Source organism: Carcharodon carcharias, chromosome 6 (genome assembly GCF_017639515.1).
Source record: "Carcharodon carcharias isolate sCarCar2 chromosome 6, sCarCar2.pri, whole genome shotgun sequence".
Lineage (NCBI taxonomy): Eukaryota > Metazoa > Chordata > Chondrichthyes > Lamniformes > Lamnidae > Carcharodon > Carcharodon carcharias.
In genome coordinates, this window is record NC_054472.1 from 148,545,664 (window position 1) to 148,560,466 (window position 14,803).

Sequence of the window (14,803 nt, forward strand, 5' to 3'; positions counted from 1 at the left end):
CAACTATGTACATCCCACCAACTCCGTTCTCATCGCATACAGTGTGTCAGTCACCTCCTTATACAGTAGTGGATGACAAACTGGGAGATGTTCAGGATACTGCTTGCTCCAGCCTAGAATGATCCTGATGTGAAGAACTTAATTGATAAGTTCATCTTCACAGCCATTGGTAGTGGCACCTTTACCCTACTGTGAGGCTGCATGTCTGCCTGCAAGTGGTGGCAGGTTTTAGTGAACGCCTCCATAAAACCAAATGTCATGCACACTGTTCCTCATTCAGGTTAAAGCAAGAGAAATGCTCTCTAACGCCCCCAGTTGGATATGGCCCCCTGCTGAGCACCTTTCTCCTCCTCTCAGTGAGCCAGCTTGTTCTCAAGTTCAACTGCAAGCTTTTAACAGAGGACACTGAGCATGAAGGTCAAAAATGACACCGCTGATGTTAAGTCAGTGTTACAGGAGACTGCCATCACGATCTACCTACTCTGCACACACCGCCAACGCACGCCCATAACATCCCTACTAAAACTGGCACAAAGAGAAGAGGATATACATGTGTCCCCTCCCCATGGGCACACTGAGCAACAATCCAAACCCCTTCATCCTCACCTTTTAGAGCTAATGTTATCCAATGCTTCCACCCACAGTGTGTCAAGCTTGTAGATGCTACTTTCACAACCCTAGGGGAAAAAATGGAAAAAGTAACTTGAAGTAAAGTCAGTAAATCTACAACTAATGATGCCAGAGGCAGCAAAGAAGGATCTGAGTTTATAATCTCAGTTCGCACTTGAGATCTGTCAGCCTTTGGTCAGCGGCTGCACACCAAACTTTAAGTAAAAGGTTGTAGGTCATATCTCATTCTGGGTCCTAGAACATATAATCTAAGTTGTTAGTTCAGTGCAGTACTAAGGGAGATGAGACATTAAACTGAGCCCCTATCTGACCTGTCAACTAGATGTAAAAGTCCCATTGCAACTACTTGAAAATGTAAGTTTTAGTCTCCTAGTCAACATTTATTCTTCAACTAACATCACTAAAATATCTTCAATAGCTATTGAATTGAACTGTTGACCCCTTCGATTGGATTCCAGCATTGAAACGATCCTTACCAGAGGCATGAATGGCAACCTCCTTAACTATGATCATGGTGCACTATATCCCTTCTCATCCTCTCTATTAACCTACAGCCTTCGACCACATCATCCTCCTCCAACATCTCTTTTCTGCTTTCCAGATGAATGGGACTGCCTTTATGTGACTCCATTATTATCAGCCCAGTCAGAGCTGAAGAACTTCTCCAATTGCTTCTCCACTAGCTTCTGTACTGTTACTTCTGTAGTCCCTCAAGGATCTATTCTTGGCCCTCTATTCCTCATCTACGTGCTATCCTTTGGCAACATCATCAGACAGCACTGACAACAGCTGGCTCTACCTCACCACAACCTATCTTGATCCCACCACTTCCCTTGTGTTGTCAGATTGCTCATCCAACATCCAGTACCGGCTAAACAAAAATTTTCTCCAATTTAACATCGAGTCCTAGCCACAAACTCTGTTCCCTAGCCACTGATTCCATTTTCCCTTCTTGATCACTGCCTAAGGCTGAACAAAAATGCTCCTAAGCTTGTGTCCTACTTGATCGAACTCAGCTAACTCCATTACCTCTCCATCAGAAAGACTGTCTACTTCCACCTCTTTAATGTTGCCCAATATCACCCCTGCCTCAGCTCTTCTGGTACTGAAAACCTCATCCCTGCTTTTATTATTTCCAGCCTACAATTCCAGTGTTCTCCTGGCTGATCTTTCTTCCAACCTTCCATAAACTTCAGCTCATCCAAAGCCTGTGTCCTAATTCAGGTCAAACCACTTTCATACATCATTCCTGTACTTGCTGACCTATATTAGCTGCTGGTCCATCAATGCCTCAATTTTAAAATTCTCATCCTTGTATTGAAACCTCTCTAACACCCCCAGTACTTCAAGCCTCCCAAGACCTTTGCATTCACCCAATTCTGGCTTCGGATGCATCCTAAATTTCTAACTTTGATTAGGTTCCAGCCTGTAACTTTCTCCCAAGAATTCAATATTCCATGTAGGCATGTATTCTTCATTCCATAATTTGCAAACCAGAGCAGAAAACCAGATTAACAAGCAAAAAACTGTGTTCATTTCCCTGAATATTGAGCCCTTTACCTGAATCATCACCAGGCTGTCATCGAAGAGCAAGAACCTGCCATCTGGAGAGGACAGTGGAATGTTTTTGCTGTCTTCTCTCAGACGGCGCTCTGGAAGAAACAAGAGCTCCTAAAAAGAAAAGATCTGGGGTAAGCAAACATGGAAACAAATGCTGTAGAAGAATGTACATGGATCTATTGCAGGTCATTCTCAACATGATACAATGTGTACATTACAGAGTATGTTTTCCAGTTTCCCTTCCTACCTTCTCAATTGGAGAGTTTGACATTTATTGGGTACAGTTCTGCAAGCTTCAGATACTGAGCCATTCTTCACAGGGCATAAAATGGAGTCTCACTGATCCTGGTGGCTCCAGGATAGATAAATAACTCAAGAACTTTTTAAGTCAGTGCCTCTGTTACCATCAAAATCAATTATTCCAATGATGCTCTGGCTGGCCTCTCATCTTCCAACTTCCCTGAGCTGCGCTCATCTGAAACTTTGCTGGCTGTAACCTGACACATAACAAGTCCTGCTCACCCATCATCCATACTTGCTGACCTACATATGTTCTCAGTCAATATTAAAATTCTCATCTGTATGTTTAAATTTCTCCATCACCTTCTTAGATCTGTAAACTTCTCCAGCCCTTCGCCCCTCCAGAACTCTGCATTCCTCCAAATCTTGGCTTGTCAATCCCCCACTTTCCTCACTTCACATCCAGTGCCTGTGCATTCAGCCATCCATGCTGTGAACTCTGGAAATCCCTCCCCAAACCTCTTCACCTCATCACCATTCTCTCCTCCTTTCAAGTCTTGTTCAAATTTGACCAAGTTTTTAGTCAGCTCAAACAAGATCTCCTTCTTGTGTTCAGTGTCAATTATTATCTGATTACAGTCCTGAAGATCCTATGGATAAATTGAAAAAAAGGGTCCTCTGGTCCAGGGGTAAGGGTTCTCCAGCCAACAGCAGCTTCATGATCATCCCAAGGCCACAGAACAGAAAAGAGATAGATGGGCTCTAAGCATTCCTCCAGCTCTTTAGCATATAATTGTGTCCACACCTGTTGCAGATGTAGGCCAAACTCAAGCAGCCCCACCACCCCCCACCCCAAATTCATCACCAGGTAGCCCTGGAAATTGAAGGGTAATGCCATGGGGGTTGAGACATGGTGTTATGGATGTTGCAGGGGCAAAAGTTAAGGAAGGTGGGTGGATGCAATTTAGCACTCTTCATTAAGAAAAGCTGAAAAATAAGCGGGTTAAAAAAGTGCATGGTGTCAAGCATCGCAGATACATACAAGGGCAGATCACCAAGGATGCACACTTAAGTGCATTGACGGTCAGAGGGATAGAACCCTTAAGTGCATTGACGGGCAGAAGGATCTGGGCGCACAGGTCCACAGGTCACTGAAAGTGGCAACGCAGGTGGATAAGGTAGTCAGGAAGGCATATGGCATGCTTGCCTTCATTGGCAGGGGTATTGAGTATAAAAGCTGGGAAGTCATGCTGCAGCTGTATAGAACCTTGGTTAGGCCACACTTGGAATATTGCGTGCAATTCTGGTTGCCACATCGCTAGAAGGATATGGAGGCATTGGAGAGGGTGCAGAGGAGGTTTACCAGGGTACTGCCTGGTCTGGAGGTTATTAGCTATGAGGAGAGGTTGGAGAAACTCAGATTGTTCTCACTAGAGCGATGGAGATTGAGGGGCGACTTGATAGAAGTTTACAAAATTATGAGTGGCATGGACAGAGTAGATAGTCAGAAGCTTTTTCCCAGGGTGGAAGAGTCAATTACTAGGGGACACAGATTTAAGATGAGAGGAGAAAACTATAGAGGAGATGTGCGGGGCAAGTTTTTTACGCGGAAGATAGTGAGTGTCTGGAATTCCCTGCCAGAGGAGGTGGTGGAAGCAGGTATGATAGTGGTGTTTAAGAGGCAGCTTGACAAGTACATGAATAGGATGGGAATAGAGGGATACGGACCCCGGAAGTGCAAAATGTTTTAGTTGACGGGCAATATGATCGGCGGAGGCTTGGAGGGCCCAAGGGCCTGTTCCTGTGCTGTACTTTTCTTTGTTCAGTCAGGATATCAAAATTGAAAATTCGGTAGCAAAGCACACTCCATTGGGGCTGCAACCTTCACAGCACCAAAATGTCACTCCTTACCAAATATTTTGCCCAACTACCGGTATGTCAGTTACCAAAAGGGGTTCAACATACTTAAAATCCAAGTATAGGAAAGCAAAATATTGCAGAAATCAGAAATAAAAACAAAGAATACTTGAAATCTGGATTATATGCTTTAACCTGGAATTGAAAGCTACTGTCAGGTGACCATGAAACTATTATCGATTGTTGTAAAAACTCATCTGGTTCATTAACGTCCTTTAGGGAAGGAAATCTGCTGTCCTTACCTGGTCTGGCCTACATGTGACTCCAGACCCACAACAATGTGGTTGACTCTTAACTGACCTCTGAAATGACCTTGTAAGCCAAGGGCAATTAGGGATGGGTGACAAATGCTGGCCTTGCCAGCGACACCCACATCCTATGAAATAATACATTTTTAAAAATACTCTGAAGGTCAGGCAGCACCTGTGGAGAGAGAAACCAAATGAACGTTTCAGGTTGATGACCTTTCATCAGGAAATCTGAACATCATCTGATGAAAGATTATTTACCTGAAATGTTAACTCTGTTTCCCTCTCCACAGATGCTGCCTGACCTGACTTGCAGAGGAATTCCAGCATTTTCTGGTATCATTCCAAATATAGGAAGTTGGGAACAAAGGGGAAAAGACATGTTTTGATAGCCTGTGGCCAGCACTGCATCTGTGAAGCTTTGGCAGCACAATTTACTGGCATCTGTCCACTGATCATATTACTTCTGGCAGAAGATCATACAACTTTTTAGTGTCCAACAATTAACTAGAATGGAGCTGAATTGCATTTTTCTCAAATACAGACACGCTACTAGACTTCAATAGGTAGTTTGGTCCTATATGATGCTGGAGCTCCCTGGATGACAAGGACAGAGAGTTGTAAATGAAAGGAAGGTTATGGCAAATTAGGTACAGAATACAATGGTAAAACAGGTAGAATATGGAGTGCAAGAGGAAACTGAAGAAGGATACAAGAGCAACAAAGAGAGAATGAGATTAGCAGATAACATTTAAAAAAGGACAGAGAGCTCTTTTCTATACATTTAAAATTAAAAGGCTAGTTAAATAAATAGTAGGGTTGATTGAGGGACAAAAAAGGAAAATTTCTTGTGGAAAGGGATGAAATGACTGAGGTACTGAATCAGCACTTTGTACTTCTTTACGCAAAAGACAATAGATAATGTTGCAGTTGAGGAGGTGGGAATAGAAATACTGTATAGGATTAAAAACAGATAGAAAAGAAGTACTAAGTAAGCAGGCATCGCTCAAAGGTAACAAGTCAACCCAGTCCAGCTGGGGTGCAAATGAGGTTCCTGTGGGAGGCTAGGGTGGAGATGGAACAAGATCAGGGTTACTCCCTTGTTCAACAAAGGGGAGAGGTATTAACCATGTAGCTATAGACCAATCAGTCCAACATCTGTGCTGGGAAAACTACTAATGACTCTTGTCAAGGATAAAATTCAATCTCACTTAGAGAAGCATGGCTTAATAAGGAATAGCCAGCACAGATTGTTAAAAACAAATCTTGCCTGATCAACTGGATTGAGATTTTTAATTGAGTGTTTATGAAGGTAATGTAGCAGACACTGTATATATGGACTTTCAAAAAGCATTCAATAAAGTCCCACATAACAGACTTATTCGGAAGATAAAACACATGGGATTAAAGTGGCAATGGTACTGGGTACATAACTGATTAAGGGATAGGAAGCAGAGAGTAGTAATGAATGGATGGTCTTCTGACTGGACAGAAACATACAGTAAGGTCCCCCAGCAGTCAGTATTAATACCATCACCCTTCTTATTCTAAATCACCTGGGTTTGGGTACACGGAGTACAATTCTGAAGCTTACAGATAATACAAAACTTGACAACATAGTGAATAATGAGCAGGCTAGTCGTAGACTTCAGGAGGACATAGACCAGTGAAACAGGCAAACACATGTCAGCTTCAAGTTAATGCAAGCAACTCTGAAATGATGCACTTGGGAGAAACATCATAAGTACAATCTAAATGGTATCATTTTGGTGGGATGGGTTGCAAGAATACAGATCCATGAAGATGACAGGTAAAGTTAATAAGACACATGTTTAGGATACGTAACTTTATAAATAGAAAAACAAGGAAGTCACGTTAAGCCTTTATAAATCACTAGCTTGGGGCGGAATTGTCCAGTCCTGTTTGCAGCGGGCGTCATAGCGGGCAGGAGCAGAAAATATCAGGAGATTACAAAAATCAGTTTCACATAGTCATAAAATTAGTTTGTGATCGTCTGCTCCACCCACCGTCGCACACCGGGAACTTAATTTCAATACGTTAGCATCTCATTATAAGCCCTGCTCACCAGAATCAGCCCCCCCATGCTGGATCATCCAGAATCACGCCAAACTGTTTCACCTGGTGAGCTGCACTTCGCTTGGACTTTGAGGTTTGTTTGCCTACCTTGCTTTTGGCAGCGCTTGTGGTCATCCGTGCCAGGTTTCGCAGGCAGCACCAAATCATTATTAGGGGGGCTCACGGGCAGGTCTCTACCTACCAGACCAGCCATAAGATGGCTTTTCAATGCCCACAGAGCTAGGCCTTGCTTGGGGAAGGGAGAGAAGTGGCCTCAGGCAAGGGAAGAGGCTGCAGGGCGAGGGGTGTACTGGGGAAGGAGGGTATCGCAGGGTGTGTGGGGGGGCACATGTTGATCTGTGCAAGTGGCCTCAAAATGGTGAGGGCTGAGGAGGCAGTCTCCAGAGGAGATGAGGCCAGATGGAGATGTGAGGGTGTGTGTGAGGGAGTGAGTGGTGATGTCCCTTGAGCTGGCAGTGAATGAGATGCCAGTGAATGTGTGATGGCCTTGTGAGTGTGTGAGTTTAGAGTGATGAAATGGTCGCCTTACCCTGGCGGCACAGATGGCACCATTCATCCTCTGGATGGCCAACCACTTCCATGTAGCTGTGGCACTGACCACTACTACCACCGCCTCCCAAGCCGGAGTGATGAGCTGGACCTCTTGCGGCCAGAGAGGAGGTGGAAGGTATCATGGCGGGCCTCCAAAAGGCATTCCCGTGACAGGTCATGAATTCTTCTTGACCTCATCCTCATTAATCTGCCTACCACAGATGCATCTATTCATGACAGCATCAGTAGGAGTGACCACTGCACAGTTCTTGTAGAGAAGAGGTCCCGCCTTCGCATTGAGGATACCCTCCATCGTGCTGTGTGGCACTACCACCGTGTTAAGTGGGACAGATTTCGAACAGACATAGCAACTCAGGACTGGGAATGCATGAGGCGCTGTGGTCCATCAGCAGTAGCAGAAAATATCAGGAGATTGCAAAAATCAGTTTCACATAGTCATAAAATTAGTTTGTGATCGTCCGCTCAACCACAATCTGTAACCTCATGACCCGGCATATCCCCCACTCTACCACTACCATCAAGCCAGGAGATCAACGCTGGGTCAATGAAGAGTGCAGAAGAGCAGCACCAGGCATACCTAAAAATGAGGTGTCAACCTGGTGAAGCTACAACTCAGGACTAGTTGCGTGCCAAACAGCATAAGTAACATGCGATAGTCAAAGCTAAGTGATTCCACAACCAATGTGTCAGATCTAAGCTCTGCAGTCCTGCCACATCCAGTCGTGAATGGTAATGGACAATTAAACAACTCACTGGAGGAGGAGGCTACTCAAATATCCCATCCTCAATGATGGGAAAGCCCAGCACATCAATGCAAAAGGTAAGGTTGAAGCATTTGCAACAATCTTCAGCCAGAAGTGCCGAGTGGATGATCCATCTCAGGCTCTTCCGGAGGTCCCTAGCATCGTAGATGCCAGTCTTCAGCCAATTCGATTCACTCGATGTGATATCAAGAAACAGCTGAAGGCACTGGATACCGCAAAGTCTATGGGCCCTGACAACATTCTGGCAATAGCATTCAAAACTTGTGTTCCAGAACTTGCCACGCCCCTAGCCAAGCTGTTCCAGTACAGCTACAAGACTGGCATCTACCCGGCTATGTGGAAAATTGCCCAGGTATGTCCTGTACACAAAAAAAAGGACAAATCTAACACAGCCAATTACCGCCCCATCAGTCTACTCTCGATCATCAGTAAACAGATGGAAGAAGTCATCAACAGTGTTATCAAGTGACACATGCTTAGCAATAACCTGCTCCCTGACATTCAGTTTGGGTTCCACCAGGGTCACTCAGCTTCTAACCTCACACAGCCTCAGTTCAGACATGGACAATAGAGCCAAACATCAGAGATGAGGTGAGGTGAGAATGACTGCCTCTGACATCAAGGGCGCATTTGACCAAATGTGGCATCAAAGAGCCCTAGCAAAACTGGAGTCAATGGGAATAAAGGAGAAAACTCTCCACTGGTTGGGGTCATACCTAGCACAAAGGAAGAAGATTGTGGCTGTTGGAGGTCAATCATCTCAGTTCCAGGACGTCATTGCAGGAGTTCCTCAGGGCAGTGTCTTTGGCCCAAATGCCTTCAAATACTTCATTATTGATCTTCCTTCCACCATAAGGTCACAAGTGGGGATGTTCACTGATGATTGCACAATGTTCAGCATCATTCACGACTCCTCAGATACTGCAGCAGTCCATTTCCAAATGCAGCAAGACCTGGACAATATCCAGACTTGGGCTGACAAGTGGCAAGTAATATTCGTGCCACACAAGTGTCAGGCAATGACATTCAATGGCATTACCATCGCTGAATCCCCCAATATCAGCATCCTGGGGATTACCATTGACCAGAAACTGAATTGGACCAGCCATATAAATACTGTGGCTACAAGAGCAGGTCAGAGGCTAGGAATCATGTGGCGAGTAACTCACGTCCTGACTCCCCAAAGCCTGTGCACCATCTACAAGGCACAAGTCAGGAGTGGGAAGGAATACTCTCCGTTTGCTTGGATGAGTGCAGCTCCAACAACACTCAAGTTTGAACCATGCAGGACAAAGCAGCCCACTTGACTGGCACCCCATCCACCACTTTAAACTTTCACTCCCTCCACCACAAACACACAGTGGCAGCAGTGTATACCATCTACAAGTTGCACTGCAGGAACTCACCAAGGCTCCTTAGACAGCACCTTCCAAACTCCTTATCACTACTGACTAGAAAAACAAGGACAGCAGTTTTATGGGAACACCACCACCTGGAAGGTCCCCTCCAAGCCACTCACAATCCTGACTTGGAAATATATTGCTGTTTCTTCACTGTCTTTGGGTCAAACTCCTGGAACTCCTTCCCCAACAGCACTATGGGTGTACCCACACCATATGGACTGCAGCGGTTCAAGAAGGCAGCTCACCATCATCTTCTCAAGGGCAACTTGAAATGGGCGATAAATGCTGGCCCAGCCAGTGAAGCCCACACCCCTGAATTAATTTTTAAAAAGTTATGCCAAACTTTTAGGAAACATTGGCTAGGCCTTAACTGGCCAAATATGGGCATCACATTTTAGAGATGATGTGAAGTAATTAACAGAAAGTGCAGAAGAGATTTACTTGAATCATACTAGGAATAAAAGATTTCAGTTACATGGATGCTCTTCAGAAGCTAGAGTGGACATATTTGGAGCAGAGAAAGCTCAGAGGAGATTTCATAAGGGTGTTCAAAATGTTGAAAATGATGCAGTGAATAAGAAGATATTTCCACTGGCAGAAGGGCCACACTGACCAGAGTGGACAGGTTTAAAGGTAATTTGTAAATGAACCAGAGGCTACAAGAGAAAAAAATTTAACATAAAACCTGCAAGGATGGTGGAAACAGATTTAACACCATTTAACAATAACGTTTTAATAGAATTGGATCAGTACTTGAAGAAGAGAAACTTGCAGTACTATGAGAATTTCATATTTACAAGTACAATTTTCTCAAAACAACAAAATACTTACACTGATAGTAATTTGCAAGTTCAGTCTTTCTGGGGTTTCCTTAGGCGTGTAGGGTGCCTCAGCTCTACAACATGAAATATTTTGTCAGGTACCTCCATTTCTAGAGTTGCCTGAACATCAGGTGCTGCAGTTCTGTATCCTCAACTCTTACAAGAGCACCAGACACGTCTGTACTGGGTCGAGTACTCTCAACAGGAAACACTGACCTGGTCGTGAACAGTGGTGGAATTAATTCTTGGTGATCTGTTTCTCACTTCCTCCGGTGATCTACATGTCTCCATATGACTTGGCCTTCCACCTCCACATGGTAAGATAGAGGTCCAGTCACTGAGCTTATTTCACTCAGTAACCACGTCCTTCTCCAAAGTTCTTCTCCAAAGTTCTTCATATATACCAGCTCTCTCACGGTAAATGTCTTCTCACGACTATGACAGTCGTGTCCAGTTTTCTGGCTTCCCTGACTCCTTTCCACCTTCCCCTCTAAATTCAGCATTATTAAGCTCAATCTCATCCTGAGATGGTGTTTCAACAATAGCTCCACAGGTGTGACACCTGTTGTTGTATGAGGGGTAGTCATGTAATGAAAAAGCGTGCTAGCTTGGTTGCCAAGGAATCACCAGTTAGCTTTTTCATGCCTGCCTTGAACACTTGAACCTCCCTTTCAGCCAGTCCATTTGAGGGAGTGTGATATGGTGCAGTTTTTACAGGAGTGATACCATTGAGGCTGATAAACCGTTGAAACTCAGCACTTGCAAATGCCATGCCATTGTCAGAAATTATTATTTCTGGTAGTCCATGAATGGCAAAACTCTGAAGTAGTTTCACAATTGTAGTGGCCAACGTTAGTGACTTCACCTCATATATGTCCAACCATTTTGAAGGGCATCGACAGTGAGCAGAAACATTGTTCCCAGGAAACGTCCAAAATAGTCAATGGATAATCTTACCCAGGGTCTACCTGTCCACTCCCATGGGTATAATGGAGCTGTCACTGGCAACTTTTGTAGTTGCTGACATTTTTGCACACAGTGCTTTACTAAACTCTCTATTTCGCCATCCATCCCAGGCCACCATAGACAGCTGCATGCTATGGGCTTCATTTGGGGAATTCCTGGATGGGCACTGTGTAGTTCACTAAAAAGTGGCTCCCTTCCCCCTGGAGGAACTATCATGCTTGGTCTCCACAATAAGATGCCATCCTGGCTGCTTATTTCATGTCTTCTGTTGAAGTATGGTTTCCATTCATCAGGTACTGGCTTCTGTGACCAGCCCCGTAGCGCTTGTTCTCGTGCTTGAGATAGGACTGGGGCCCGATTTGTCCAGTGTCTAGCCCATCAAGCACATACCGGTGAGGAATCTAAGGAATTTAACAGTAAAACAACTTCCTGTGGAACTGGGACATGCTCATAATTTTCTTGTAAAGGCAAACGACTAAGAGCATCAGCGCTTCTGATTTGATTGTCAGGCCTATGTACGAAAGTGTATTCATATGCTGCCAGAATTAAAGCCCTTTTGTTATCTCTATATCTTCTTTCTATGTGCCTTCTTCTTTCTAGCACAGACTTTAATCTCAGCCTCTTTTTTGACTTCATTGGCCAGACTTCTCTCAGATGTAAGCTCAACTTGTCTGAGCTCAGTGGCTGAGTCTCCCAAAATTTCATTACCTGTCGGCTTCTTGAAAATTTTTTGACTTTTGCTTCCAAAGCCTCTTTGGCTTCATTTAACTGATTCTTCAGCTCTTCTGTCTCTTTTTTGTATTTGTTTGCTGCCTGCTGAAAAATTGAACTTTGTTGTGTCTTCTCTACCAACTCATTTTTCAGTTTGTTCAGAGAAGTGCTGAATCCATTCTGTTTCTCTTCAAACTCTTCCAGAGGTACAAACTTTGACCTGAGGGAATCTTGTAGTATGTGAAGGTCTTTTAACAGGTTTTCTTTGTCCCTGTGAAGGTTACTGATCTCGTCTCAAACTCTGTCATCTAGCAGGGTCTCTTTGAATTTCTTCTGCTGTTCTTCCAGGTTTTGGCTAAAGACAGTCTGCATTTCGTCAAATTGTTGAGTCCTTCCATACTCCTTTTTCAAAACAGGAACACTTCCAGCTTCTTTTTGAGATCTCAGTGGCCAAACAAGGTTGATTTCCCTTGGCCAATTTCGCCCTAGAAGGCTTGGTCCCCTGCCTCTCAGCAGCAACACTGGTAGCTTTGTCAATTGGCTTCCATAATGGACAGTTACTTTGCTTATGCCTTTCACTTGAAGGTCTTCACCCATATATGTTTTGAGCATTGCAGCTTTTTGTTCTAAACTTAATTGATGTTCACCATTATTGATATCTGAAGGTATGTTACCCAATTACTGTAGTGGAAGCTCCCGTGTCCACTTCCATTCTAACAAGTTTGCCATTTAATTTCACTGTGATAAATATTGGTTTTGTCGTTCCAACTTTCAGGTTAAACAATGAGTAAATGTCTGATTTTTTTTGTTTCAGGCTCTTCTACATTGTAGATTCCATTGGGCTTCTTCTTTTGTTTACAAGCCTGCTGGAATCTTTCCTTGCATTGCCTCATCATATGTCCATTTCTATGACAATAGCAGCATTTGATTTTTTTTAAACTACCAATCGCTAAAAGACTGCTTGTTTCCACCTCTAGTAAAATTATTCTTCAATTTCGCTGCAAAGTTATTCTTCTTTATTCTTCGGCTAGCGGGGGCTGTTTCCCGTTTCTCGGCAGAGACTTGCACTTTCGCGCCCTTTTCAGCTGGAGTTTCCTGCCTGATGTCGTGGACCATACCATTTTGCATACCCTGTATTGCTTTTGAATCTCTTACTGCGCCTTCCATGGCCAACGCTATCTCCAGCACCTTCTTGAAATCCAGATTCATTTCGAACAATAATCTTACCTGAACAGTGTCTTCTCTCACACCACACACTAAACAATCTCTGAGCATGTTGTTTAGAGTCGTACCAAACCCACAATGTTCCTTTAGCTGCTTGACATTTGCCGAGTAGCATGCAATTGTCTCACCCGGGGCTCTATATCACAAATTAAACCTGAACCTCTGTATCGTGACTGAGGGCTTGGCTTGAAAAATGATCCGACACAAGGCCCACTAATTCATCGAAATGTTTTGAATCTGTGGCACTGGGTGCCATCAAACTTCGAATCAAACTGTAGGTTTTGCTCCCACATGTACTTAAGAAGATCGCTCACCTTTTCTCTTCCCCATGGATCTCGTTCTCTTGAAAAAAGAACGTGAGGCATTCTATGTAATGAGACCAATCATCTGTGGCAAGTTCAAAAGGATCAATTCTCCTAAAGTGCGGCATTTTAAGAAGGGATCACTTCTTCGATTCTAATGGAGCTTGCTACTTACAATCACTGGGGAAGGTACAGTGCCGATTTTGTTTCACTTGATTTCTTCAGTTGAACTTGTTTTATCCTCATCGCCAGTTTGTTTTACGGGTGGCTAAGTTGTTACCACTGATAGAGTTGAGCAGCAGACACTTCTTAGGACACTTTTGGTTTATTACAAAGGTACTCAACAGCAACTCACTTGTGCTTCCACTTCAAACTCTACCTCGACATGACTAACCACTGAGGTAGCCCCCGCTAATCTCTATTGGGTACCAAAGATCATGTGATCTTTCATCACAAGCATTCTTCTTAAAGGATATTTACACATCAAATAAAACCATAATTACCGCATGGAACAAGCAGGAACATGAGACTAATTGGATAGTTCTTAAAAGAGCTACTGGCCAAATATCATTCTAGGATTCTGTGTGTCATATGTAGCAGTTAAATCCCAGCCATTCCAATCATTAAGAGACAATGAACGCTAGAATATTATCTGCCACCTTCAGTTTCTCTTCTTTCCATCCTCTCCCCGGAAGCAACTTCCCCATTAACTCGATTGTGCAATGCCCAACCGCACAGATCAAGACCAGCTCAAGTCTGAACTTGTGACCAGAAAATGGGATACCGCATTGAATTACCAATAAATAAAATAACTCATCAAGGTTTTTTTTTAATTGCATACAGCAAGTTAATTATTCAGAGAACAGGAAGTGGTAAACAACTCAGCAAAGCTTAAAGCCCCCAGTCTTGGCTGGCATCCAAGTGAGCAGGGATTAGTTTATTTCATCATCCTGGTGCCTAATCCAAAATGCTGGCAGCAATCAAAGTATCTTATACCCCAGCAAAGAAATTGTTTTGAAAAAATATCAAAACTTCCTCTTTGGTGCTTCAATCTCCTTAAAACAGGCTTGTCCAAACCGAGCCGCATTGTGGCCTGTGAAGCCCCTCCATGTGGCCCCTGGAGCATTTGTTGAAAATGCTGGTAGGGCGGGTCAGTGAGTTTGGAGATTTCTGCAGGGAGCGCTCCTTCAATCACACCTGTTTCTCTCCCACATTTGCTGCTGATAGGTTCAATAGTGAGCTTATCGGCAGCAAACATGGAAGAGAACCAGGATGTGATTGGGACAGAAAACAGCGAACACTGGGAACTCTAGAGCACGCAGGGCCCCTGATCGCCATGCTTACCCCCATGGCTTACAGTGCTTTGGC

General features: G+C 43.9%; 1 protein-coding gene across 3 annotated transcripts in view; it reads right to left on the reverse strand.

The window, feature by feature from the left end:
* Positions 1–14,803, reverse strand: part of LOC121279421 (ALS2 C-terminal-like protein) — a 148,466-nt gene that overhangs the window by 76,837 nt on the left and 56,826 nt on the right. For all 3 annotated transcript variants that reach the window (XM_041190655.1, XM_041190653.1, XM_041190654.1), the window contains exons 8-9: positions 2,191–2,301; positions 607–677 (exon numbers count right to left, since the gene is read on the reverse strand). In XM_041190655.1, coding sequence (XP_041046589.1) covers positions 607–677; positions 2,191–2,301 — 182 coding nt within the window. The remainder of the gene's footprint in view (positions 1–606; positions 678–2,190; positions 2,302–14,803) is intronic.